Source organism: Desmodus rotundus, chromosome 13, assembly GCF_022682495.2.
Source record: "Desmodus rotundus isolate HL8 chromosome 13, HLdesRot8A.1, whole genome shotgun sequence".
Classification (NCBI taxonomy): Eukaryota; Metazoa; Chordata; class Mammalia; order Chiroptera; family Phyllostomidae; genus Desmodus; species Desmodus rotundus.
This window is the reverse complement of record NC_071399.1, coordinates 76,616,398-76,643,443: the sequence shown is the minus strand read 5'-3', so window position 1 is coordinate 76,643,443 and position 27,046 is coordinate 76,616,398. Positions and strand designations below refer to the sequence as shown.

Below are 27,046 nucleotides of genomic sequence, written 5' to 3'. Positions count from 1 at the left end.
AGACTACTTGAAAAAAATTAGGGAACCTTGAATTCTTCTGCAATTGAATTTTTTGGACTCCACTTTTACTGTTAGGAGAGGTTCTACTGGAAATATTAGTGATTACTGTTTCAACGGGTTGGAAATCATGAACAATCTCAAAGGCATGGGATGTATCTTATAGACTCAAAAAAGGGGCTAGGTTAGTATTTTTTCTAGTAAACAAAGATGTTCATTTTTACTGAATATAACAGATTTGTCTTTACTTTTAAATTTCTAAAGTCTATCCTTAACACAGAAAATATATTTTTATCTTAGTATCAGTTTATATAAACACATAAAAGTGGATTATCTGGCCATAACTAGCTTATTCAAATATAATAGAAATAATTTAATAAGCTTTTTTTCATTAACTTCCAAGCCCAAGTTCACATTCATTCAAAAATTTAGATACCCTAACAAGGGTTTTGATTTTCCATCTTTAAGGCAGAGAGCAAAGGTGGGTGTGTCCCCAAAACACACCAGCAGCTGTTCTATCCAAGCTCACAAGAAATGAAGGGAAATATGCAGGATTTGGTAAATCTGTAAGAAGGTGTTAAGTTTTTAAAAATAATATTCCAATTCCCCTGCTTGGACGATGAGATTTAAGGCTACGATTGAATTACAGAGAATTAGGTAACATACACACTTGAATCATACAGTGGAGGAACAAAAATCAAAATAAAAGTGACTTTCTGATGTTGGACCAAAAGTGACACATCCATATTCAGAAACCAAGTCTAAATAACACAAAAATTAAATGCAAGTCTAGTAAACTGATATTTAATATCTAATCTAATAATTTTTAATTAGCATGCATCATAGCTTAATTCAGTTCAAATTATTAAAACATAGTATAGGTCTGCAGGAAATTACTATGAGGTAAAGAAGGGATCTAGTATGAGTTTACATTTCTTATAAGTATATTCTAATTTTAATTAATTCCCAAATCAGGCAACAAAATTAAGTATTTATTGTTTTCTTTACTCCATGCTATTGTTTCTACTTCAAGGGGTGTAACACGGGCACTTAAATCAACAATAAAATTCGATGTAGGGGAGGAGACTATATAAGGGCAAACAAAAAATAGAAGGCACAATTAGCAAAAACAAAAATGTATGTTTTATTATAAAGACAATGAAATAAATCAGAAAATACAGATAAATACAAAAGAAGCTATAAAGCATAATAAACTTTTTTCCAGAAATGGAAAAATGTCCCTGAATACTTTTAGGTCTATCTTTTAGTAGTAGTCAGTGTCTAATAATAAACAATTTTATATGTTCTATTTAGCTGTATTAATTGATTTTTCAGTTTAAAAGATGAGATCATTCTGATCTTTTTTAATGTTGGTATTCGGAAGCAAAGATATAACGGAAAAGAAAAGGAAATGAGACATAAAATGATTTGCAAACGCAGTAGCTTATGAACGTGACGTAGACTCCGGCTGTAGTAACGGCGGCACACACTCTCGCAGCACCAAGCACACCCCGGGCCCACACTCCACAGACATTTCCATAATCTGAAAACATATTTTGCATATCATGATGATTTTCACAAGTTAGTCCTACAATCACAAAGCTAGAGCTATTAATAGCACAAGTTTTTATTGGCTAAATTTAACAAACTAAATATCTAAAACCTACTACAATGATACTGAAAAGATACTTTTATTGGCTTTTTAAAAGACAAATGCAAATGAGAATATCTTATTCAAAAAATTAACTTTCAAAAATGTCATAAATGAAATAAATACATCTACTACAATCGTTTCCTGTAAGAATCTCTGAGATAGGCAAGGCTAAAAACCACGCTTCTCATTGGAAGATCCCTAACACTGGCATGTCCCTTAAAATTTTTTTTCTTATAAAGGATATGTGAAATACCCACATTTTCTTAAAATTTGTCCTAAAACAAACTATCTTTAACACCCAAATGTTCTGTATATATTAAGTTACTTATTTTAAAATTAATGAGAAGATATCTAGACACAATTTCTAAAGAAAACAATGCAGAAAGTAATTTATGCCTGGTTATTTACAGAAAGAGTTTTGCTAAATGATGTAAAATCACATTCAAAAATCTGACAAAGCTTTTCTAGTAATCAGCACTGCAGTTTCCAAAAAACTTTACAACAAAGGATGTTTCATGAGTAGTCACTAGATGAATCTAAGAGGCAGGAACTACAGCATTTGACATGGTTAATAATCTCAATTTTATTATACTAAACGTCAGGTCAGAAGTCAATGGCATTTACATGCTAGAACACTGTTGATCACTCAACTCTTTCAATTATACCAAACACTGATTAACCAAATGTGAGTGGACTTCACTGCTGCAGCTTCATGGTGTCTTTCATGTATATGCAAACCTTTTAAAGGGACACATAGGCAAATGCACGAAACAAATGAAATATAAATATTTAAGAGAATGAACAGAAATGGCTTTTAAGCATAAACCACTCTGCCATTCAATTTTGAAGCTCTATCTTTTCTTAACTAATTTGTCTTCTGTTATTAGTAGTCTTCTATCCTATTAAAGTTGTAGGTTTACAAGATGATCTGGAAATTTCACATTGGTGTAAGAAAGGAATGTCTGGTTGATGTAGTCTAGAGACAAAGAAAGAATTAGTCTTAAAATGTATTAAGTTGCATTTATCTAAATGATAATACAATAAAACCCCATTTTATAGCAGTATTATATCAAGTATACAATCTTGTTTTGATAAAAATGACAGAGTAGAACATATCAGAATATATTCTAAAGCTAAGGAGATCATATAGAATAAGTAAATTATGAGCTTACATAAAACTCATATAAGTTAAAAATAAAATTGAAGCAACCAAATCACAAACTATATATACAATTTTTTAAAAGAATATACTTAGTATATGGCAACCTTGAAACACTCTGTACTCGTAGATACATCTTGAAGTATTTTACTAGGTATTTTGCTGTTCAAATACTTTAAAAGTTCAAATCATTTATACGTACGAAGAGTATGAGATTTGCTTTAACAATTAGGATACAAAGTAGAGATATGAGGTCTCTGTGTGAAGATACCACTCGCTGCACAGTAAATAATGGTATTACTATATACACAGCCCCCAGAAACTCACCGGGTAGCCAGAAAGACCACCTCTGCTCATTTCTTTATATTTCCCTTTGTTCAAGTTGCAGCCTTCATTGTCGCTGCAAACGGTCACACATTGAGAAAACATAGCAGAGCTTCTATTTTTTCCCTACAACTTTCATTCCTTGATCCCATTTGTCAAGATCAGTGCATGGCACACTGTTTTTCAATCACAGATTTATTTTTTGACCTTTTAACTAGATGTCTATGTGGATTTCACGTTGTTTTATGCAAAATGCTCATTCCTTCTGTGTAAGGGCTTTGTCATATTTTGTTTTAAAACCTTCAAAGTTTGTGCTAGTGGTTACTTCATATATATCATGTGGTCAAAGATTCAGTTTACTCATGTATTTAAAAAATTAAGATTTATGAAATTCAATTTTACAAATCTAAGTTATCTTTAACAGTTCACAACTTATTAAATTTCAGTAAGCTGACTGCTCACAGTACAAAATGTTAAATTTGCTCAATTTGAGTACATAACATGAGTACACATTAAACATTTAATATGTACCTGGGGAATCTGAATAAAGGAAATAAAAAGAGTTAATATATTAATATCTCTTACCTCTACAATAAGAAGAAATACCTTGTTCTATGAGCAGCTGCCATACTTTCAGACATGTTTCTGACTTTTAGGTAATTAACAAATCCTCTGAAGAAAAGGAGCAGGCCTGAAAAGGTTGAAATAATACAGATTGTGTTCTTACAAAGTAAGGGGAATGATATATTTAAAGCAGACAATTATAAACAGGATCCTCTTGGTTTAAGAAATTTATCTGTAGAATCCCACTCACTCCATAGTATATTTTACACTAAAACGATAACTCCATCATGGGGAAAGATGATAAAATTTTACTGCCACCTGAAAATTATTTCTATTTATTAATCCTAGATATAGCTAAAATAAAAATTAAATCCAGTCATGAAAATCCAGAATTACACAAAAAATACATATTAAATGATTTCTTTAAATAGCAAAGTTACCTAATACACTTAAACCGATTCAGCTCCTAGAAATCCCATTTTGCCAAATTTTCAATTAAGGTAGCTACTAAGCAAACTAAGACATGTTTACTGTTAGAAATTAGTGTTTGAGACAGAATGTACGTGAGTTAATGCTAACAACTGTGGGATAAAACTGATCAGCCTGTCCAGCAAAATCAAGTGCCTGTCATCAGTAAAATCTGTATTTGAACATACGTATAGTCTGTAAATAATTTTAATTATTCGTTCATATTTTTAAGTAATAAAAGACTAAATTATGATAAAAATTAAGAAGAATCAGGAAAGAAGACTGGGAAAGCAGCCCCTCTAGTAATTTCTTAAATGGTCTGGGATATATCTCGTATCGATCTCAGTGTTCTCCTCAGTAAAACAGCATTTTTAAGCAATAGCCATTTATATCACAGGTATCCTTAATAATTATTAGCTAAGTATAAAAAGCAGTAACATTATTAGTAGAATTAAGCCTTTAATATACTTAAACACACAATTCTAAGGAAAACATTTATTAACTCCAGTAAATTTTTAACCAGATAACTGGGGGCAAAAACAAAACCAGGAGATACGCAGGCCGCAGCCTTCCTCAAGGGGAGGAAGAGGCCGTCGGGCTAAAATGCAGAGTCCCAAAGTAATCAAAGCACTGAGACACAGGAAGACAGAAGAGCTATGCAAACGATGACTTAAATAAGTGGTACAAATTTCAGCTACATCTGACCCCACCTGCTTCCCATATCCCAACTCCTTCCTTCTGTGACTGTCACTCCGAATTCCACCCCATGTCCTTCCAGGTGCTGTTCAAAGATAATGGACATTGTGATCCAAATATACAAGTATTATTGAATCGTGTAAACCAAAATTACTTGTGAAATCCCTTCTTTTGTCTATGAAGCTGCTCTTTCTAAGACATATTTTGTTCTGCCCAGGCATTTTCTAAAATAAGACAATTCATATCTAGAAACCAATCACTCAGCAGCTATTATTTCTGAGTTCTACAGGGCGCTCAAAGTTCTTGAGTATACATGAGTAACACTTTTACATGGGTTACATTTCCACATCCCCCTTAGTGCTAGGGTGTGGCTCTCATGTGAACCTGGCACTGTCCTCTGCATTCCACTCTGCCCCACAGTTGCCTTTCCAAGCTTCCTCGATCTCTTCATTAATTGAGGACATTTGCTTCACAGCACATGCGAGCAAATGTACTCAATTAATATGCTTAACTACCTAATAAGCTTTATGTTTTTTCACTTTTAAGTAAGAAACTCAACTGGAAAACACAGAATTCAGGCAGTCAGAATATAACAATATAAAAAACTGGCTGAAGCCTGTATGAGCCTTACTCCCCAACAGAATCACACCAGAACTTCACTATAATTATTATACAAAGAATTCAGAATCCTTAGTGACCTTAGCTGGTGACCCTAACTGACCACTATGAATTTGTGTCTCAAAAGATCCTAAAGGTCCAACAGCAGGACTACATACAAACTCAAGAGAAGACTGCCACCTACTGAAATGCTATTCTTTTCTGGTACAATTACGCTACTAGAAAAATGTGGGCTTTTAAACCTATGTAGGAAAAAAATGTGTACTTCATATCAGTAAATAAATCTGAAATGTGGGTTAAGGGTATGATGTGATTTTAAGATTAACTTAATTGTCATATATCTAAAGTAAAAAACACAAGAAAACAAGAACTGGATACCCAAACTTCATCAGTATTAACAAAAAGACATTCCTCGTAAGAAGGCAACGACAGAAGTCCAGTGATCATTAGGTATAAAGCCTTTCCTCATGCCTGGCAGATTAATGATTAATCTGGGACACATTTCAAAGGTGTAAGAAATGTTTCCACGATCCAAAAATAACAGAATGACTAGAACATCAGATTAACCTATTTTCAACCTTTTCTAAAATTAAAAGAAATTATGTATATTTTCAAGATAAATAACACTATCACTTTTTAATCATATTACCATTTTCAGGTTTTGTAGTATTCATCAATTCTCATTAAACCAGTGACTGTTTAAATTGAATGGCTCTGGATTTTCAACCTGAGAAACCTGGAGTACTATGTAGAATGATCTGAATAGCTGAGATGACGACGTAAGTGTTTGGATATGAGAATTTTACAATAGAATATTTATTGTCATGTAAGTTGTAACACAATGTATTTACATCTTATAATTTTAGAAAATACCAAAGTTAAACTAAATGCAAATTAATCAAAGTGAAATGCATTAAGAATAAACTTACCAAGTACAAGAAATATCCACCAAAGCCAATACTGTCCATTGAAATATCCAGTAAAATAATCAGAAAACTATGGAGTGAACATAAATATATTAATGATATCTGTGTACCTCAATTTAAAACCTGTAGATTAGCATCAATTTCAGAATAATTTACCTCAAATAATCTTTAGCACTTAAACACAGCACAAGAAGAAAAACAGAGAAAAAATACTTTATGACATACATATAAAATTATTTGAGAAAAAACCTTTTATACATAACAAAGTATTTTGGAAACAGAATTCAGTTTCCACCTGCTTCTAAGAAAAAAGGCAAATCCAACACTTTCTCATTAACGAGTTCACATGTCAGTTTTTTTTCACAGTCTCTCAACGCGATGACCACCATTCCAATCCACTGCAGCTACTGGAGACATGAACACCAAAAGCCATGTTAGTTCAATCTTATCAGATGGGTATGTTCTGCTGACCTCTAAAAAAGAGCTTCTGACCTTCCGTACACCCCTTACTGTTAATCACTGCCAAGAATACTAGGCATGTAAAGACCCCGACTCTTTAGTGACTTTTTATTTTCAAGCTGATGCTCCAGCATCAAGTTCCCAATGGTGAGCTGAGAACAGCTACGAGAGCCTAGATCGGCGTGTCAACAGCTCTCGTTAGTGGCCGTGGTGGGCAGTCTCATCCTCTCTGTGAGATAAGAGCATGAACAAGCAGATGGAAGGCAGGGTTGATGCTATTGGACACGGCACTTTTCCTTGATTAGGCTCTAGTCATCAAGATTGATTATTTTAAAGTTTTTTTTTAAATCAATCTAATTTTCTTCAGAGATACTTCAGATGATTCTTCCCTGTAATCATTTAGCATCTGAACAATGCTTCAAATAAGTTTTTTGAAGTGTTTACTATAAAATCTACTCTAAAACTAGTAAAAATTGGCTTGTTTTATCTGTATCCGTTGGTCTCCAAACTGAATCTGATTTAACTAAAAATGATTTTGTTCAATGCAGATTTGTCCTCAAAACTGAAATGAATTAAAAGTATCCATTTCCAACTTTATAGGTAATTACCTCCAACTGTTCATTGGTAATTTCCATAAAAGACTAAAATCCTACAGTTTTTGTAGTAGCAAAAATACGAATGAATTGTAAATAATGATACTATTGAGGAACGATATATACTAAAGATTATCTAAATCTGCTTTTTAAAGCCTTTTAAGTATTTTAAAAGGGAGTATCTATAATTTTTAAGTGAACCATAATATAAATTCTCAGAGTTTTAGAAATTTCAAAGCTTAAAAATTTCCTAGTACTGTTAAAGATGCAAATCGTGCCTGGCTGGTATAGCTCACTGGATTGTGCACAGGCCTGTGAAGCAAAGAGTCACAGGTTCAATTCCCAGTCAGGGTACATGCCAGGGTTGTGGACCGGTCCCCAGTAGGGGGTATGTGAGAGGCAACCACACATTGATGTTTCTCATCCTCTCTTTCTCTTTCTCTTCCCTTCTCTCTAAAAATAAAATAAGTAAAATCTTTAAAAAAAATACTGAAGTGTTTGGGGGCATCCATTGATGAGTCGTATTTTTTTTTTTTTTAAAAGATGCAAATCGCTCATATGCTAACACCTGTAAATATGTACAATGGAGGGAGAACTAGAAAAACTGGGAAAATATAGCTTGTAAAGTAGTACTGAACTATACTACTTTTACTCGAGAGATTAATAATTAGAAATAAAAGGTTTTCATATTGGTTTTATAGACTATAAGATAAAAAAAAAATAAAGAGCCAAAGCAATGTATTTTCAACTTTTTAATTGTAAAACATATTTAATATATAATGTTACATGGCAAGAGGCAATAATGTAACATTATATATTGAGTGTTTTAAAATTAGAAAGTTAAGAAGGTATTGCTTTGGTTCTTTATTCTTTCCCCAATATATTTACCAAAAGCTATTCTTTATTTACTTCTAAGTAACAAATATAATTACCTTTGCCCTGAAGTCAAAAAGAAAGACTCATTATGTAAAAAAATAAGCTTCTATTCATTACTGAGTTATCAAAAATGTTTTAAAATACTAAAAATCAGGGTTGAGTCAAGTTGTTTAAAAAAAATAAGTGAATCAATCAGATATCAAAGTTTGGAAAAAATAAGTGAACTAACAAGAATTTATCTGATTTTACTTTATTAATATAACACCAGTATTTTATTGTTTACATCCTGCCAATTTTCAAAAAGACTTGTTTTTAATAAAACACATATGTATTTTAAAAGAAACAATAAAAACATCAATGCCTTAGGCAGAAATAATATCAGAATCTTGGGCTAAAGATATTCACACTAAATCTGAGGTTCATGGCAACTCAGAAACAAAAAACAAAGCAGCAATATGATTTACAATCACTTATTGGCTCATAAAGGAAACAGCCAGGCTTTCAGGAGGAACCTCTCTCTCAGCACTAACCTCCAAGGAAAATGTGTTGCTTGGAGCACTATAATAAAAGTCAAAGTACAGAGGCAGTGCAGAATTAGGACAGGCACTGAACTGAGAACGAGCTAAAAACACAGCACTCGCACCCTTCCACAACCACGACAAAATTATAACTGAAAAGCAGAACAGCCATCAGTCAGAACCCCCTGAAATTAAACAGAATCCTACAATTAAGGATATAAAAATGAAACCACACCGACACCGGTAGGAATGCAGGAGAGAGGAACAGGCTGGTTCCACTTCCAAGAAAGCTGAAGGGCTATCTCGGCTACAGAAGCCCCCCCTGAGAAGTGAGGGGTCCCTGTCCCACACCAGCACCCCTCCCAGCCCAGGGTTCCAGTACCAGGAAACGTCCGCGTAACTTCTGGCTGTAAAATCCAGCAGAGATGAAGGCTGAGGGAAACGGAGGGCTTCTAGAGTACCCGGCAGTTCCTCTTAAGGGGCTCGCACACAGACTTACTTGGACTCACTCCCTCTGAGCTCCAGCACTGGGGAGTTGAAAGGCACCAGGGACATACAGGGAAAACCTGAACTGCCTGGCATTAGGATGAGAGCTTTCTCCCAGACAGAAGTGCTGGCAGAGGCCACTGTTCCCTTTCTGAGCCTTTCTCCCACGGAGCTGGCAGCAGGATGCCATATATGTCTCCACCAAAACTCTGAGAAATTCCAGTCTTTAAACTTAAGTTCCCCATCTATCACATTAACTGCAGGTGATTATTAGACAGTCTAACCTAGGGTTCTATGACAGAATTAGGATCTAATGCCCTCGCGGCATTGATGGAATATAATGGACTAATTTCTTTTGTACGAATCTAGAACGATATTAGAAATTTACCAACCTTAAGAGAAATTGATTAAACAGTCCTCAAATTATTTTGAGTTCTATGACTTTGCTGAGAAATACCATTTGAGTAACAGTAACTAAATTTACTACTAATATCACCAAGGTTGGACTTAGCTCCAACTCTTTTGAGATTTTTTCCCTAACTTCTGCAAGATTCTCTCTTTATCTCTGTATGTTCCGTAACACCTAACAGATTTATGTTTATGGTGGGAACCCACTTCACATTTTTAAAAATAAAATTAGAACAAGAATCTGTCAGAAGGCAATTTTTATAATGGCCTGAATTTTAATCATCCTAGAAGAAGCTAATCCACAGGTCCCAGCCAAGAACCAACTTAACAAAGGATGTGAAGGATCTATATACTGAAAACTACAAAGCATTATTAAGAGAAACTGAAAAAGACACAATGAAATGGAAAGATATTCATGTTCATGGGTTGGAAGAATCAACATGACCCTATTATCCAAAGTAATACACAGATTTAACGCAAGATCCTCATCAACATCTCAATGTCATTCTTTAAAGAAATGGAACAAAAAACCATCAGATTTGTGTGAAACCATCAGAGACCCCAAATAGCTAAAGCAATTCAGAGAAAAAAGAATGAAGCCAGAGGTATCACACTACCTGACTTCAAATTATACCACAGAGCTACAATACTCAAACAGTATGGTATTGGCAGAAAAACAGACACACAGACCAATGGAACAGATGTGAGCCCAGAAATAAAACCACCTGTTTATGGGCAAATAATTTTTGACAAAGGAACCAAAAACATACAATGGAGTAAAGAAAGCCTCAATAAATGGTGCTGGGAAAATTGGATAGTCACATGCAAAAGAATTAAACTAGATTACAGTTTGTCCCCATGTACAAAAATTAATTCAAAATATATCGACCTAAATGTAAGATCTGAAACAATATATTTCATTGAAGAAAACACAGACACTAAACTTACGGACCTTGGTCATGATTTTGACCCCAAAGGCAAGGGAAGTAAAGGCAAAAATAAGTGAATGGGACTATATCAAACTAAAAAGCTTCTGCACAGCAAAAGAAACTGATAACAGAACCAAAAGGCAACCAGCAAAACAGGAGAGATCTGTAAACAAGAGCTCCAACAAGGGATAAATAGCCAAACTATATAAAGAACTCATACAACTCACTATCAAACAAAAATCCAATTGAAAACTGAACAGAGGACCTGAACAGACGCCTCTCCCAAGAAGACTTGTAAACAGCCAACAAATATATGAAAAGATGTTCAACTCCACCAACTATTAGGTAAATGCAAATCAAAACTACAACATACCAGTCCAGCCAAGATGGAGGCATATGTAGCTACACTGTGCCTCCTCGTACAACCGAAAGAAGAACAACAAATTTAAAAACAAAAAATAACCAGAACTGCCAGAAAATCGAATGTTTGGAAGTCTGACAACCAAGATGTTAAAGAAGAAACATTCACCCAGACAGTAAGAGGGGCAGAGACAAGCAGTCAGGGCGGAGAGGGCACGTGGCGAGGCACCGGCTTGCAGAGCTGGTGATCCCACGTTTGCATGTGCATAAACCGGAAAGAACTGGGGAGTGAGACAGACCGTGCAACCCAGGGTTCCAGGGCAAGGAAGTAAAGCCTCAAAACCTCTGTTGGGAAAAACCTGTGGGGGTTGCAGCAGCAGCGGGAGAAACTCCCAGCCTCACAGTAGAGTTTGCTGGAGAGACCCACAGGGTCCTAGAACATACGCAAAACCACCCACCCGGGATCAGCACCAGAAGGGCCCAATTTGCTTGTGGGTAGCGGGGGAAATGACTGAAAGTCGGGGAGAGTAGAGCAAGAGGCATTGTTCCCTCTCTGACCCCTCCCCCACATACAGCACCACATGCGGTGACATGGGTTGCCCCATCCTGGCGAATACCTAAGGCTCTGCCCCTTACTACATAATGGGCGCTCCAAGACAAAAAAAATATGGCCCAGATGAAAGAACAGATCAAAGTTCCAAAAACAGAACCAAGTGATGAAGAGATAGGCCAACCTATCAGATGCAGAGTTCAAAACACTGGTAATCAGGATGCTCACAGAAATGGTTGAGTATGGTCACAAAATGGAGGAAAAAGTAAAGGCTATGCAAAGTGAAATAAGGAAAATGTATAGGGAACCAACAGTGACGGGAAGGAAACCAGGACTGAAATCAACAATTTGGAGGAGACAGAACAGAATGAAGAAACAAGAATTCAAAAAAATGAGGAGAGGCTGAGGAACCTCCGGGACAATTTTAAATCTTCCAGCATCCGAATCATAGGGGTGCCAGAAGAGGAAGAGCAAAAAATTGAAAACATTTGAAAAAATAATGAAGGAGAACTTCCCCAATCTGACAAAGGAAACAGATTTCCAGGAAGTCCAGGAAGCTCAGAGAGTCCTAAAGAAACTGGACCCAAGGAAGAACACACCAAGGCACATCATAATTACATTACCCAAGATTAAAGATAAGGAGAGAATCTTCAAAGCAGCAAAAGGAAACAGTTACCTACAAAGGAGTTCCCATAAGACTGTCAGTGGATTTCTCAGAAGAAAACTTGCCAGCAAGAAGGGGCTGGAAAGAAGTATTAAAACGTCATGAAAATCAAGGACCTACATCCAAGATTACTGTATCCAGCAAAGCTATCATTTAGAATGAAAGGGCAGATGAAGTGCTTCCCAGATAAAGTAAAGTTAAAGGAGTTCATCATCACCAAGCCCTTATTATATGAAATGTTAAAGGGATTTGTGTAACAAAAAGATCAGAACTATGAACAGTAAAAAGTCAACAAACTCATAACTATCAACAACTGAACCTAAAAAAAACAAAAACAAAAACAAACTAAGCAACAAACATTTAGAACAGGAACAGAATCACAGAAGTGGAGATCATTTGGAGGGTTATCAGCAGGGAGGGGGAGAGGGGAGAGTGAGGGAAAAGGTACAGGGAATAAGAAGCATAAATGTTCAGTACAAAATAGACGGGAAGGCAAGAATAGTAGGAGCAAGAACTTATATGTATGACCCACGGACATGAACTAAGGGGGAGAATGTGTGTGGGGGAGTGCAGGGCTGAGGGGAATAAAAGGGGACAAAGGGGACAACTATAATAGCATAATCAATACATTTTTTTAAAAAACTACAATATATCACCTCACACCTCTTAGAATGGCTGTTATCAGCAAGACAGGTAACAAGTGTTAGAGAGGCTGTAGAGAAAAAGGAACTGTCATTCACTGCTAGTGGGAATTTAAACTGGTACAGACACTACGGAAAGTGTGGTGGTTCCTCAAAAAAATTAAGACTAGAGTTACCATATGACCCAGCAATCCTTCTTCTGGGTATCTACCCAAAATACTTGAAACCATTTCTTCGCCAAGATATATGCAACCCTTGCTCAGTGCAGCATCATTCACCGTGGCGGAGACGTGGAGACAACCGCACGGTCCTTCGATAGAGGACTGGATCAAAAGGACGTGGCACGTATACACAATGGAACACACTCAGCCAGAAGAGATGAAACACTGCCACTTGCGACAACATGGATGAATCTTGAGAATAGCATGCCAAGCGAAGTAAGTCAGAAAAAGCTAAGAACCATATGATTTCACTCATATATGGGACATAAAACTGAAACGCATAGACAACAGTAACCAAAAGGGGATGGGGAGTCAGTAAAGGGCAAAGGGGGCCAAATTCATGGTGGTGGAAGATGATCTGACTTTGGGTGACAGGCACACAATACATATACAGATCATGTACCACAGAAATGTGTATTTGAAACCAGTATGATCTTATTAACCAATGTCACCCCAATAAATTTAATTTTAAAAAAGAAACACATTAAATCCATAGTTTTGTAATGAGTAATGTTTTAATCAATTAGATAATGTAGGTGCATAACTGAAGTGTCTCAAACACTAAAGAGAAGCTGACATATTAGGTTTGTGATTCTACTGAAAATTTGAGGAGGATTTGACATTCAATTAGAAATCAATGTTTAAATAAATGTCATTAATACGAAGTACATATTTTGTTAATTGTACATTGTAGCATTAAATGTGTGGGTAACTTTTAAAAAGACTTAGTAAACAATAAAGGCACTTTTAATCATTCCCCTAAGCCTTATCCTAAGGAAATTAGGAAAAAAGCTTTATAAAAAGCCAAAAAAGGCCTTCAAGAGGCAAAGGTAAAGAGCTGGGGAGATTATGCTAACAAAAGTACTGGAAAATTCCTGCGATGGAAGGGAAAAAAAGGGCTCATCCACGTTGTCTCCCTGCACAACCATGCACATAAGAGGTGACAGAGGTGACACCCAGCAACAACAGGAAAATGAGAAGGCTCAGAAGGAAGGGGGGGGGGGGCGGGGGGGGGGGCGGGGGGGGCGGAGAGGTGGGTTCTAGCAGCCACTTCAAAGGCCTGTATTTTACTTTTGAGCTCTTAGGTTAAAGCCCATGATAATTTTCCTAAGCAACAGAAATTTTTATGTGTAACCGATTTAGAAAGGCCTGCGTTACATAACAGTATAATGCAGGTAGCTATGGTTTACTGAGCACTTACACGTGAACTAGGCATGGCATCTTAATTATATTATTTCCACACCTCACAAAAATCTTGAAAGGCAGCTATTATCAGCTTATTATGAAGATACTAACACTCAGAAGAACTTAAAAACAAAGTTAGACCACTGATATAAAAAAGATGAAATCCCAACACGTCTTCTGCTTTCAAAACTCTTTCACACGGAAAGTCCCCCCGTAGCATCAGGGGATATGCCGAGCCCTACAGGCAGGGTCCAGAAGTAACGCGTGCTTGGGTGTGGTTGGCAGGGTAATATGGGTGGCAATAATTTACAGTGTTAATTTGAACATTTCACCTAAAACGCCTTATGGTTTGTTTGAGTGTGATATTGTTATGTTACAGAATTACATGCTTATGATTTTATAATAAAAGATTTTGTAATAAAAAGGGGGGCGTTATTTGTGCTGGACTCTGTATACTATGTTTTTTCCTATAAATACCAACCTAGGATAAAGTTTAATTTATAAGTTAGGCACAGAAAGAGAACAATAATAAAAAAGAACAATTACAACAATAGAAGTTGTGTGAATGTTTGTGTCTCTCAGAATATCTGAAATGCTCCACTGAGTATTTTCGGACCATGGCTGGCCGCAGGTAACCCAAACTGCAGGTAAGGGGGACTGCTGTACTAACGAGCTCTCATATAAACCCAGCTGAAACGTTCACACCAGAGATCACTATAATAATTAAGCCCAGAAGTTAAGGAAAATTATCCAAATAATTGAATTCATACGCGTAAAATGAACATTCATGAACACACGGGAAACTTCACGTACTTTAATCCTAAAGATCAAAGTGAGGGAGGTTATCAGGACACTCACCCTGACAATGAGGATCCACTTGATCAGTGAAAGGCCGAACCCACAGATGGCACCATACCTTCCGGCTATGGTATTGGTGATACAGAAGGACAAACAAAACCCGAGCCAGTTGAAAATAAATGCCACTAAAAGCAAGAGAAACAATTATTTTAAAAAACCATATTGGAAACAAATTGAGAGACTTGATATTAATAATTCTTCATTGTGCCTGGCTGGTGTGGCTCAGTGGATTGAGTGCTGCCTGTGAACCAGAGGGTTGCAGGTTTGATTCCCAGTGGGCACAATGCGGGCTAGGTCCCCAGTGGGGGGCGTGAGAGAGGCAACCACACATAGATGTTTCTCTCCCTCCATTCCCCTCTGTCTAAAAATAAAGAAATACAAATCTTGGGGAAAAATCATCATTGCCTAATGGTAATAGCAATTCCCTTTCTTTTTTGACTCTGGACCAATTAAGCCTTTTTTTATAGACTATAGTTTACCTTTTGCAAATGCAAGTCACTTACTAGACATAAACAAATATGTAAGCTTGCTTTCTCATCAGTTTCATCAACAGGAATCAATTCCTTAAAGCTTATCCCCAATGGATGGAATATTTTTTAAGCCAGTTAAAAACCAGGTCACAATGCAGCTTCCATGTGATCCCACCCAAGAAGCCCAGCCTGAGCTAGTCAACCAATCTGCCAAAATTAAAAATGAGCTAAATGAATTACGAAGGCAATTCCCAGATCAGATACCGTTCACTGCCTCTTCCTCCTCTCTAACAAAACCCACCTCTACAGACTCTACAGGGAAGGCTGAGTCCCATACTTAGCCCCAAAAGGTGGGTCCCAAGTAGTCTGGGGAAAATCACAGGAGGTCAAAATTCCTTTCCTATGATTTTTAAAAATAGGACTTCTGAAAAACATTCCTTGATTCTTAAAAACACAGCAAAACACACCAAAGGGAGGGAGGATGGAATACAGGTTAAGTAACTAACAGTGGCTCTAAAATGATCACTGTTGAAACTGGGTGATGGCTACATGGAAGAATTTAATATACTATTAGCTACTTTTATGTAAGAACAAAAGAAGGAATGCCCTCCCCCCTTCCTCTGGATGTTTGGACATAATATCTAGAACAGCTACTAGAATCCTGCTGTCGGCCTGAGGAATAAACCCTTTCTCAAGTGGGGGATAGTGAAGAAAAGCAAAGGAGAGCACAGCCACAACACTGATACTCTCTGTGCCTTCCCTCGGCTCAGAGGGCTCATCCAGGCCTTCTTATCTTGTGAGATAATCTCCTAACTATTGAAAACAGTTGTAGTAACAGGTTTCTATTACATGTAGCTGAAACCACCCTGATGTAGGTCCCTGAGATATAACCAGAGTGCCCTACTTGTACCCAACAAATCAGCATTGTCAAAATAACAACAATAATAAAGCTTCTAAAGATCAATTTGAGCCTAGGTTTGGGTCTGTTCCGTGCCCATCCTCTTCCCCTACATATCTCCAAAGGACACGAAGTAAATTACCTAGAGAAATTCTGATGTTTCAGAATTCTGAAGCTAAAGAGGAAGCATAGTAGGATAAGATGAAATGACAGAGCTATTTATCTGAAACAATTTCCCTATTCTAATAATTTCTTCCTTCCTAATGCTATCTGAAAAGTCTCAGCTTTCTTGATCATTTGTGAGAAGCTGTATTTAAACATGGAATAAATTTTGAAATAAGACCTGTATTTGAGTGGTAGTGTATTCGCTTACTAGATATGTGACCTTGGACTCAGTGCTGACTTCCCTGAGTACTCACTTTCCAAAGTTGGTAAGAGTCTGGTTCACTGCTCACCAGTCAGAGGTTACATTTCTAAATACTCTGATTCTTTTCAAAGGTACAATTAACCTAATTAATTCTCTTTAATGACGAGACCTTCTAGTTTAAAGTGGAAATGATGCAGTGATCAATTATTACCATATCACTGAGGGAAGATTCACACAGGACATGAAAGGCTCAACCTTAGGAGAGGAAGTTTCTACCTGGAGCCCACGACATTTTTAAGTGCTAGAGTACAGGGTCACTTTCACAGACTGCCAATTACCCAGTGAACAAAATCTTAACTTCCAGTTTCTAACTGGTAACGCAATTCCATTCCCTCAGAGAGAACACCTACAAATGTATGATCGGAGACTGGCAGGTTAGACTTGTCGCAGGCATTTTGCAGTGACACGTCAAGGGATCATGAGAAGCTAAAACATTATCGGGGGATACATACATTTCTTTTTTACATTTTCTGAACATGGACATGCAATTTTCTTACCATATTTAGGTGTAAAATTATTTTAGGGTTACATGTGGCAAGAGACAGAAACGTAGATATTGAAAACAGAGAAAGCAAGAATTAAACCTACAAAAGGTTTTAACTGAAGTGTTATAATTGATATTCACTGCAGTTTTATTTGTCCAACTTATATAACCAGAAGTGCTTAAGTTATAAACCACATTAAAGAAAATCCATTTCTGAATCTTAGGAACAGACAACAGAACAGAATTGAGGTAACAAACAGCTGCTAGCTAGATAGTTTAAGGAGTAGGGCAAATATAGGAAGCTGCAATTTGTGCAACAGCCACTAGATGGCAGTGAACACAAATAAATCTATGCTCATTAAAGTAAATAAACTCAAGCATTGGCCTAAAGCAAGTCCACCTGAAAAAAAAAAAATGTAAGGAAATAAAGATAAAAAATAATTTATAATTATACTCTTATAATATTAATGCAATACTTATAGACTATTAAATAGTATAAAAATATAAATTGTAAAAGCAGAATTCAGTCAAAATTTAGTGTCAGATAATTTACATTAAATATATTAACTGTAAACTTATGTTTACATTAATTAATATGCCACCAGTGGCCAAAAATAAAGTTAATCAAATGTCTAGTTTATCATGCATTTGCAACACTGTGACATTGGTGAACTGTTTTCAAATCTAAAAACATAAATTAAGAAGAAGATAGCAGGGCTTAGTGAACTACAGAAATGGAGAAATAACTAAGCTCTGAGTCAAATAATTAGATGGTATCAAATAACATGTTTTTATTCCTAAGAAACAGGTATTTATACTACACACAGTACAATAAATTTAAATTCTTTGCTAATTAAGGAATCAGTGTTTACATGACTCTTGTAATCAAACTATGTGGGAAGTGTGCTATCAATATAAAGGGTTATCAGCTGAACTATTATTAAAGCAAAAAAAGCAAGGTTCAACAGATTTAACAGTAAGAAACAGTAGTTATTTGGAGCCAAAGTGTTCATTAATTTCCTTTACATAGTGTCTATCTAACACTGTATTTAACTAGACACTGTAACAAAAACCACGAGATTTAAATATTGCATTACATTAGCTGGCACCAACATGAATATAATTTAGTAAATTTGAAGGGAAAAATATAACTGCCAGCTCATTTGCCCACCCACTTCTGAGAGGTCACCTACTTCTGTTCTTCAGAAGATACAATAAAACAAAGGAAGCAGGAAACCATTTCAAAATGGAAGAAGTCAGTGATTTTCCAGACTCCAAAGTAACTCAATTCAAAAAGAATGTATTTCCCCTTTTTAAAGTTGAATGTGGTACTTTAAATAAGTAAACTATTCCTCGGTTTTATTATCAAAATAAATCATAAGTTATTAAATTAGCATTTGATCACAGAAGGTATGAAAACTTGATCATTTAACTAAGTTAAGGGCAGAAAATAACCATATCATAAACTAATAAATTTACTTACATGAATACTAGGTTTCCAAAACAGATTTTAAGCGCTTTAAAAGTTTGTTGAGTTTCAAAATCTTACTTACTGAGTTTACAATGTGTCAATTAGGAACTGAAACAATAAAGACTATAACATAGTCTCCACCACTCAAGTTATCTTAAACCTATTTTACAAGTCAAATATAAAATAAGAATTCTGCAAGATGGTACAAAATATAACAGGTTTCTGGGCTTCTAAATACTCACCATTCCCTCCAAATAAGACTTACACTTTCATACTTAGTGTCTCAGATCACACTGTTCTAGCTGCCCAGAATATTTGCTTTTCCAACCTCTCTTCTGGTTTAAAGACACTCAAATGGAAGTCCTCTGCCTCAAAAGCAGAATTTATAATTTCATTTCTATATGCTCCTACAACACTGAATAAACCTGTAGCATTTCTCAGGCAAAACCTTATTTAGCTTAAACATGCTTATATATCTCCATACAATCAGCATCTAGCATGACTACAATACCTAGTTATCTGATACGTATTTAATAAATTCCAGGATTTGTATTGTAACATATCATCACACTTAGTTAGCTAGTATTGGGAACAATTTATATTTTTAAACAAGGATGACACATGCTAACAATATTTGCCTTTCTTCCCTGTCTAATACACACACCCAACATATGCAAATATACACAGTTCAGAAAGGAAAGATCACTTACTGAAAAATGCCAGCATGAAAATCCCATCATTACCCACTCTGAGCTGGTCTGCATCACTGAAGTCATCTCTTGGTGGACACTCTTCCTCCTGAATCTGTGAAACATACGACATTAGAACAGCTCACTAAATGACAACTTTATTACCTTAAAAATAAAGAATTTAAATAAAATCTAATATCCTCAATTTGTTGTATAGTCAAAATACAAAATGTGTACAAATGTGTAGGAAGTGTTAATTTTTAAAGAGCACCCTTCAAAAGAGTAACTTTTGAACATTCCATGGAGGAATGCTCAAGCTTAACGCAAAATCTGATGCAGGCTCATTGCTCTACTCACTCAGTCATTTTGAATGTGACGGCCACACAGTACACGTGCTCACTCCACAGTGTCTATCGCCCCCACTGACTAGCACAGTGACGGCATCACTGCTCACGCATGCAAATTCCAGTCCACTCTCCTTGGCTGCCAGGTTACACTGGTATCATGCAAACCATTCTTGTTTTATTAACAATGGCTGGACTTTTTCTAGACAGACCTCATATATATATATTCCCACTTATGATAAATAGATTAAAGATAATTCACTGCAGCAACATTAATAAAAGCAAACAATTAGACGCAACATAAATGCCTATCACAGTGGACTATTGTCAGAGAGAATTTTCCACGAGTCTCTTTATGTTTCTGCATGGTTCCAGGTAGAGGCACTGGCTGCCCCTCTTCTGTCCTATCTTTCCAAGGATGTTTATATAGCAGACCGCTCTGCTATATAAACAGTGTCTCTGTCCAGAGCGAAGGGGTGGGCATGCTTCTTCACCATTAAAAAACGCCAGGTGCCCTAAACTCAGGGCTCCACAGTGCGTGGAGGAGGCATCACATGAGGGTCTTCGTGTTGCCCTGTGGGAATTAAGGCAGGAAGCTGGTGTGAAAAGATGCTAATACTGTGGTTGCAACTACTGATGTAAATAATAAAGTTTTTGTGTCTGACCCAACATTCACAAAACTGACAAGCTAATCAGGCAAGGTGAAGGTGGTGAAGTCTCAGATCATTCACAATTCTTGACGGACCAATAAAATAAAGTTACCGAATATCTGATGAAATTCAAAAAGTAATGTAAAATGTTTTAAAGAAAAAAGAACAAGCATTCTTAATATTCTCATGATGATCTCCCAAATGTATTAAATGAAAATCATTTGCATAGCACAACACATTTATTTATATAAATACACTAAGACATTAATATATTTGCTTGTAAATGTGGAGAACTTCTCTGAAAGTATACTCAAAACCTGTCATCACTGACTGTCACTAATATTCAACAAATACTGACGAAATATCCATTCTACAGAAGACTTAACTTCTTGGTATGTGGGATACATGTGTACAAAAAACAAAGATGTTTGCCTTTCTGGGACCTACATTCCACTAAGGGGAATGAGACAACAAAGAAAGACATAATAAATAAGTTATTTATACAGTTATTAAAAGGTGTAAATGCTCTGCAAAAAAAAGGGGGTGAGTTTAGGAATGCTTGCTTGAGGTTACGGGTGACAGTATTAAGCATGATGGTCAAGAGGCCCCGCTGAGATGACACCTGAGCACAGACTTACAGGAGAGGGAAGCGTTAGCTACACAGACAGAAGGAGTAAGCAAGTGCCTCACTAGGACCTTATACACAAGGTCCTAAGACAGGATGACAGCTGGTGTGCTGGAGTGGTTCGACTACCATGAGAGAGAGAGAGAAACAGGAATGGGGTCAGGGAGCCCACTGCAGGACTTCATATTTCACCGAGTGAACTGGGAAGTCTCAGAGTTTTGATCAAATAAGTGGCATGACCTGATGGTATACACCTACATTATCTCCATGTTACACAGACATAACCTCAGTTGGGTGCTGATGTTTCAGTTTTGGGTTAGTACTCAGAGACGTGTCCTGCCCAAGATCATATAATCAGGTAAGTCAAGACAGGAGTTAAATCCAGGAAACTAATGTTCTTTTCATCCAATCATGGTAGTTTTACTACATTTGTTGTTTTCCAGAAAGAAAATGTTTTTAAAACCGTATTGCTTGCATTTGGGCAAAGAGTCCTTAAACTCTGCATACATATCCTAGGCAATTCTCTTATGGTAAATGCATATTAATAAATTGTATATACTCCCAGGTTAATTCAGGAAATAAACATTAAAGTGTAGCATGAGCCCTGCCCCCAATAAACCTGTCGATGTGACAGCAAGGACATAAATATGTCACACTCTTTTGAAACACCAGTGCGGAGATTTTATCATAGCACATCATTTTCAAAAAGAAGACATGTGCACAAAGATGCTCCTTACATGGTTAAACCAGAAAACACACACGCACTTGAAAATAATCCAAGTGTTCACTAGAGAGAACTGACCACTAAATTAGATTGTTGATCCCATGGAATCTTATTCAACCATTAACATAACAGAAACGTACTCAGAGAAAATGTTTAAAAAATAAAAATGGCATCTGTCTAATACTTTCAAGTACATTAAACACTGATTTAAAAATCCTACAAATGGGTAATGAAAAAATACAATATAAAAATAAATAAATAAAAACCCTAATATTGGTAAACACACCAAGATATTTTAAAACGAAAGCTGTAATAGAACAACTCTGGTATTTTCTTCTTAATTCCCCACATTGGGTAATGTAAAGAAGCATTCATTAGCTGTCATTTATTAAAAGCCAGTATGTCCCAGATAATAACTATGTGCTGGAAATGTCCTTGTCCTAGAGTTGCTCACAATGTATCAAATGCTAGTTTTCATGTCAAAAGACAAGTTACACACAATTTAAAGCAAGTTACAAAAAATGAACTCTACCCACTACAAGGTTATAAAATGAAACTGATAAACAAGAACAAGCCATAAAAGTTTCATAAAGTGAATTCTTTGCAATTCAAATATTTTTCATAGAAATATTAAAAATGAGTTCATTTTCATAAATCTATGTAATTATCCCATAATATATATGCAACCCTACACATGAAAAATAGAAAAAATAGAAAAATAATGTCTCAAGTATGGCCACTTTTCCTGTGAGAATAGATTCAGGAAATAGGCTTCGCTCACCCAGATGAGATTCATTTACAAGTGAATGCATGGCCTCACATCATTTTCATTGTACTCTGCTTCACTGTGCTTCACAGATGTTTGTTTTTGTTTTGTTTTTTTTTAACAAGGGCAAGACCCTTCACCAACAGAAACATTGTAACTCACTTTATTGCAACACTTGCTTTACTGCAATGGTCTGGCACAGAACTTGCAGTGCCTCCAAGGTATGACCATATCCAAGTGCTACTCAGACCTTTTATATATATATATATATGCCTGAGTACCCTCAAAAGGAAATAGAATTTTCTTACTCTTTGAGATGTTTCTGCTGCTGCAGCTGCCATTGCAGCAGCTTTTGCTTTCTCAGCTTCATCATAGGTAGGAAGAGAGGTAGCAACACTGTAAGGAGGTGGCACAGGATAAAATTCACTGTAAACTTCTGTATCTGAAGAAAACAAATTTAAAAAGGATAACCATTACAAGGAACTACTTGATACAATTTTTATAGCCAAAAGTATAATTTAATTATTTAAAACAGGCCACTAAAGGCTATGACTGCTATTGTAGCCCTCTGTTATAAGCAATATAACATAGAAATTACTACTACAATCATATATATAATTTTAGTCCTATATTATAAAGAAAAAGGACAAATATTATTTAAAGGCTGATAATAAAGCAAGCATCTTAAGAATAAGATTTTGGAAAGGAGTGCAAGATAAGAGGTAAGCAACAGTGCTATCCTCAAATAATTTAATTTACTTGCCCATAATCTCAAAACATAATGAACACATAGTACTAACCATTTAACTTGCCACTTTATGTACATTAATGTTGGCAACTCAGAGGTTCAAAAAGTTAAGTGATTTGCCTGTATCACACAACCAGTGAGTGGCAGAACCCTGGGATTACCTGACTATAAACACTTTACTCACATAAGAAGCTAATTTTTCTGCATATAAGAGGTTAACTTTCTACACATCAGTTTTAGTAACTGCCCTAATCTCATCATCAAACTCAGTATTTCCCTTTGCTAAAAGACTGATGATGTTTAACTCGTTTACTCTTATCTCTTTCTCCTCCTATTTCTCCCCATTGACCTATTTCTTCAGGTTTTCTTTTTATGAACAATCCCTCTGATTTTTAACCTTTTTAAAATATGATCACATATATAATAATAGTAAGTAGAGACTGCTTATATTTTTTAAATTCCAGTTATCACTTATTGCCAATGCAAGTAAACTGATACAGGTCAGTCAGCTGACTAGACTTAGGCCAGAATTACTGACATGAAAAAAACAAGCACATTCTAAAAATAGTACATACCACAATATTTGATATTACTTCTGTGCTTTCTTCTATTACAACTACAGTGTTTATACCTTCTACATTGGTTCATAATATTCTCTATCATCAGAATTTCTTGAATTTACAACACAAAAACACATTTTTCCTATTGTGTTTGATGTACACAGGTTTTAAAATAAGTTTTTTTAATGCTATTAAAAGAGCAAAGGATCTGAAGTTAGGTCATTTCTAATCTAATGAGAAAAAGTAGCAGTAACAATGTGATACTGAATGTTATCTACCAGAAGGCACAAGAATCATAAATTCTTAGAAAAGACTAAGTATTAGGATGTAAAAACACAGTAATTAGTTAGGTAGACTTCTTTAGTTCCAAAGACTACAGTAGAAGCAAAATTTAAGTGAAAATAATAGTTACGAATTTTAAAGCAGTAATAGTAAAATGATTTTTAAAACTGGAACAAAGACCCATTATCCAAGGACATTATGGTTTTATGTAACAACAATAGATACATAAGTTTTTGAAAAGTTTTAACATCAAAGAAAGAAAAAATATCCCCACCAGTAATAGATGAAAAGTCGGAAGAAACATTAAACTTCAGGAGCTTAAGTTTTCACTTGCTAATTTTACTTATTTTTCTTCTGTCTTTTAAGGCAGTGGTTTTCAACCAGAGGATTTAAAGTCTGGGGAGCTCCAGCCCCACCTCCTCTTCTTAGATTATGTCACCTCAAGCAAATCAATTAAACACCATAACGTTCCACTTCCTAATCAATACAACTGACTCAGCAAGGCTATTACTTTCTGCAATGGGATGAAACAGATGGGCATTCTAGAGGACTCTGTGAACTATGAAGCATTACACAAATGTCACCTGTTATGACATTGCTCTGAGATGTACGAAACCAGCCCTAAAGTGACCTATCAAAGAGCACAATGTCCACAAAAAACTGGCATGCCCCATGCTGACAACATAACAACGGGGGGATCCAAGATGGTAGTGTAGCTTGAAGCTACACTAACCTCTTCCTAAGACCAAACTGGAATTACAAATAAATTACAGGAAAAAAAATCATCCCGAACAACCAATTTAAGACTAGCCTGAAAGAAGCCACGTCACCACATTGAGACTGGCAGGAGTGCAGAGGCACGAGAGGGCTGGCTGGGCTCCCACGCGTGGCGGCTAAAGTTATGGGGAGATGTTCCAGCAGCCGCAGGGGTTCCCCCTGAGAAGTGTGGGATCTAAATGCCAAACCAGGTTCCCCAGCCTGGAGCACCAGAACCAGGAAAGGTGCCCACATAACACCTGGCTGTGAAAAGCAGCAGGGTTTCTGTCCACCAGGGAGAGATGGCTAGAGAATCAGACACCATCATAAAGGACTGACACACAAAATTTCATTTGCATCCATTTACCCTGGGCTTCAGTTAAGGGAGGACAGAGTGGACTAGAGACACATGAGGAGAGTCTGGGCCTGGTGGCTCTGGGGAGAGGTCTGAAGGGTCAGCTACCAAGATCCTTGTGCTGAATCATAACCCGTACTGCAATATGCTAGGTGAAATAAGCCAGCCAGAGAAAGACAAATACCATATTATTTCACTCATATGTGGAATCTAACGAACAAACTGAATGAAGAAGCAAAATAAGGACAAGATGCATGGATAGAGAGCAGGCTGACAGCTCTAGAGGCAGGGTTGGCAGCAGTGGATCAAGCAAAAAAGAAAAAGAGCCCTGGCTGGTATGGCTCAGTGGATTGAGTGCTAGCCTATAAACCAAAGGGTTGCAGGTTCTATTCCCAGTCAGGGCACATGCCTGGGTGGTGGGTCAGGTCCCCAGTAGGGGGTGCTCAAGAGGCAACCACACATTGATGCATCTCTCCCTCTCTTTCTCCCTCCCTTCCCCTCTCTCTAAAAATAAATAAAAAATTTTAAAAAAAAGAAAAAGAAAAGAACTCACGGACACGGACAACAGCGTGGTGATTGTGGGGGGAAGAAGTAGAAGAAGGATGCAGATGTAGAAGAAGAAGTAGAGAGGGAATAAATAGTAATAGAAAAAAAACAAAATAAGTAAATAAATAGAGAATGACTCAGAAGCTGAAAAAAATTACACCAATAGTTTTCACTAAACGGAGACCCAAAATTCTAGAAATAGTCAGTTCTTATACTCCATTATAGTTATAAATGGCCGTTTAGCACAGCTATAGAAAATAACACAGTAATCAGAGAAGATTCTAGGAATAACTGAATATCTAGGTACTAAGCTTAACTTGTTTTACAGTTAGAATTTATTTAACACTAAAAATGTCACGCTGCATTATCAAAACTCTTCCAGATAATAGAAAAATGAGAAGCTTTTCAATTCATTTTATGTTGCTTCCATAATATTAAAACCAAAATCATACATCTAGTATATAAAGTAAGTTACAGACCCCACTAATAAAGCTGCAAAAACATTAAATAAAACGTTAACAAATCTATATCCAGAAGAGACTAGAATATGAAGACAAAAAGAATTTACTCCAGGAATACAGAGATGGATTAAAGAAGAAATCTATTAATAACATACTTCATTACATCAAAAATTGAAGGAGAAAAAGCCTAACTTTACGACAAGGTACCAAAAAGATGACTCCAAGGTTTCCGACCTGCTGGAGGCATTCACTGAAATGGAGAAGAAAATTATCGAAGGAAAATTTTGGTGGTGGAGGAAAGGGCACTAGGCAGTGTGGTGGTTTTAAATATTAGCTTATCATTTGAAACTCCTCCATACAGAGGTGGAGACATTTATCAATAGTCTTAAATAATGAATAAATTTAGTGACTCATTTCTAACAAGCCAAATGTGGCAAATGTGACACTGTGACTTTTGAGGCAATGTCATAAAGTGATTTAGCTTCCATCTGGCTGTCTCGCAGAATGCTTGTTCTTGGAACCCAGCCTCCATCCAGTGAGGAAGCCCAGGCCACAAGAGGCCTGACCAGGTGAGGGTGAGAGCCACATCGGAGGCCCTAGGCAAAGCCCGAGTCAACCACCAAACGTGTTGACAAG

At 36.3% G+C, this 27,046-nt stretch overlaps 1 protein-coding gene across 1 annotated transcript in view; it reads right to left on the bottom strand.

Moving 5' to 3' along the window:
• Positions 1-1,117: 1,117 nt before the first annotated feature.
• NDFIP2 (Nedd4 family interacting protein 2) overlaps positions 1,118-27,046 on the bottom strand; it is a 51,084-nt gene continuing 25,155 nt past the window's right edge. Inside the window, exons 3-8 of the mRNA XM_024568813.4 lie at positions 23,011-23,144; positions 19,615-19,708; positions 15,155-15,279; positions 6,410-6,476; positions 3,720-3,825; positions 1,118-2,627 (exon numbers count right to left, since the gene is read on the bottom strand). Of these exons, the coding sequence (XP_024424581.1) occupies positions 3,722-3,825; positions 6,410-6,476; positions 15,155-15,279; positions 19,615-19,708; positions 23,011-23,144 (524 nt within the window). The 3' untranslated portion in view covers positions 1,118-2,627; positions 3,720-3,721. The remainder of the gene's footprint in view (positions 2,628-3,719; positions 3,826-6,409; positions 6,477-15,154; positions 15,280-19,614; positions 19,709-23,010; positions 23,145-27,046) is intronic.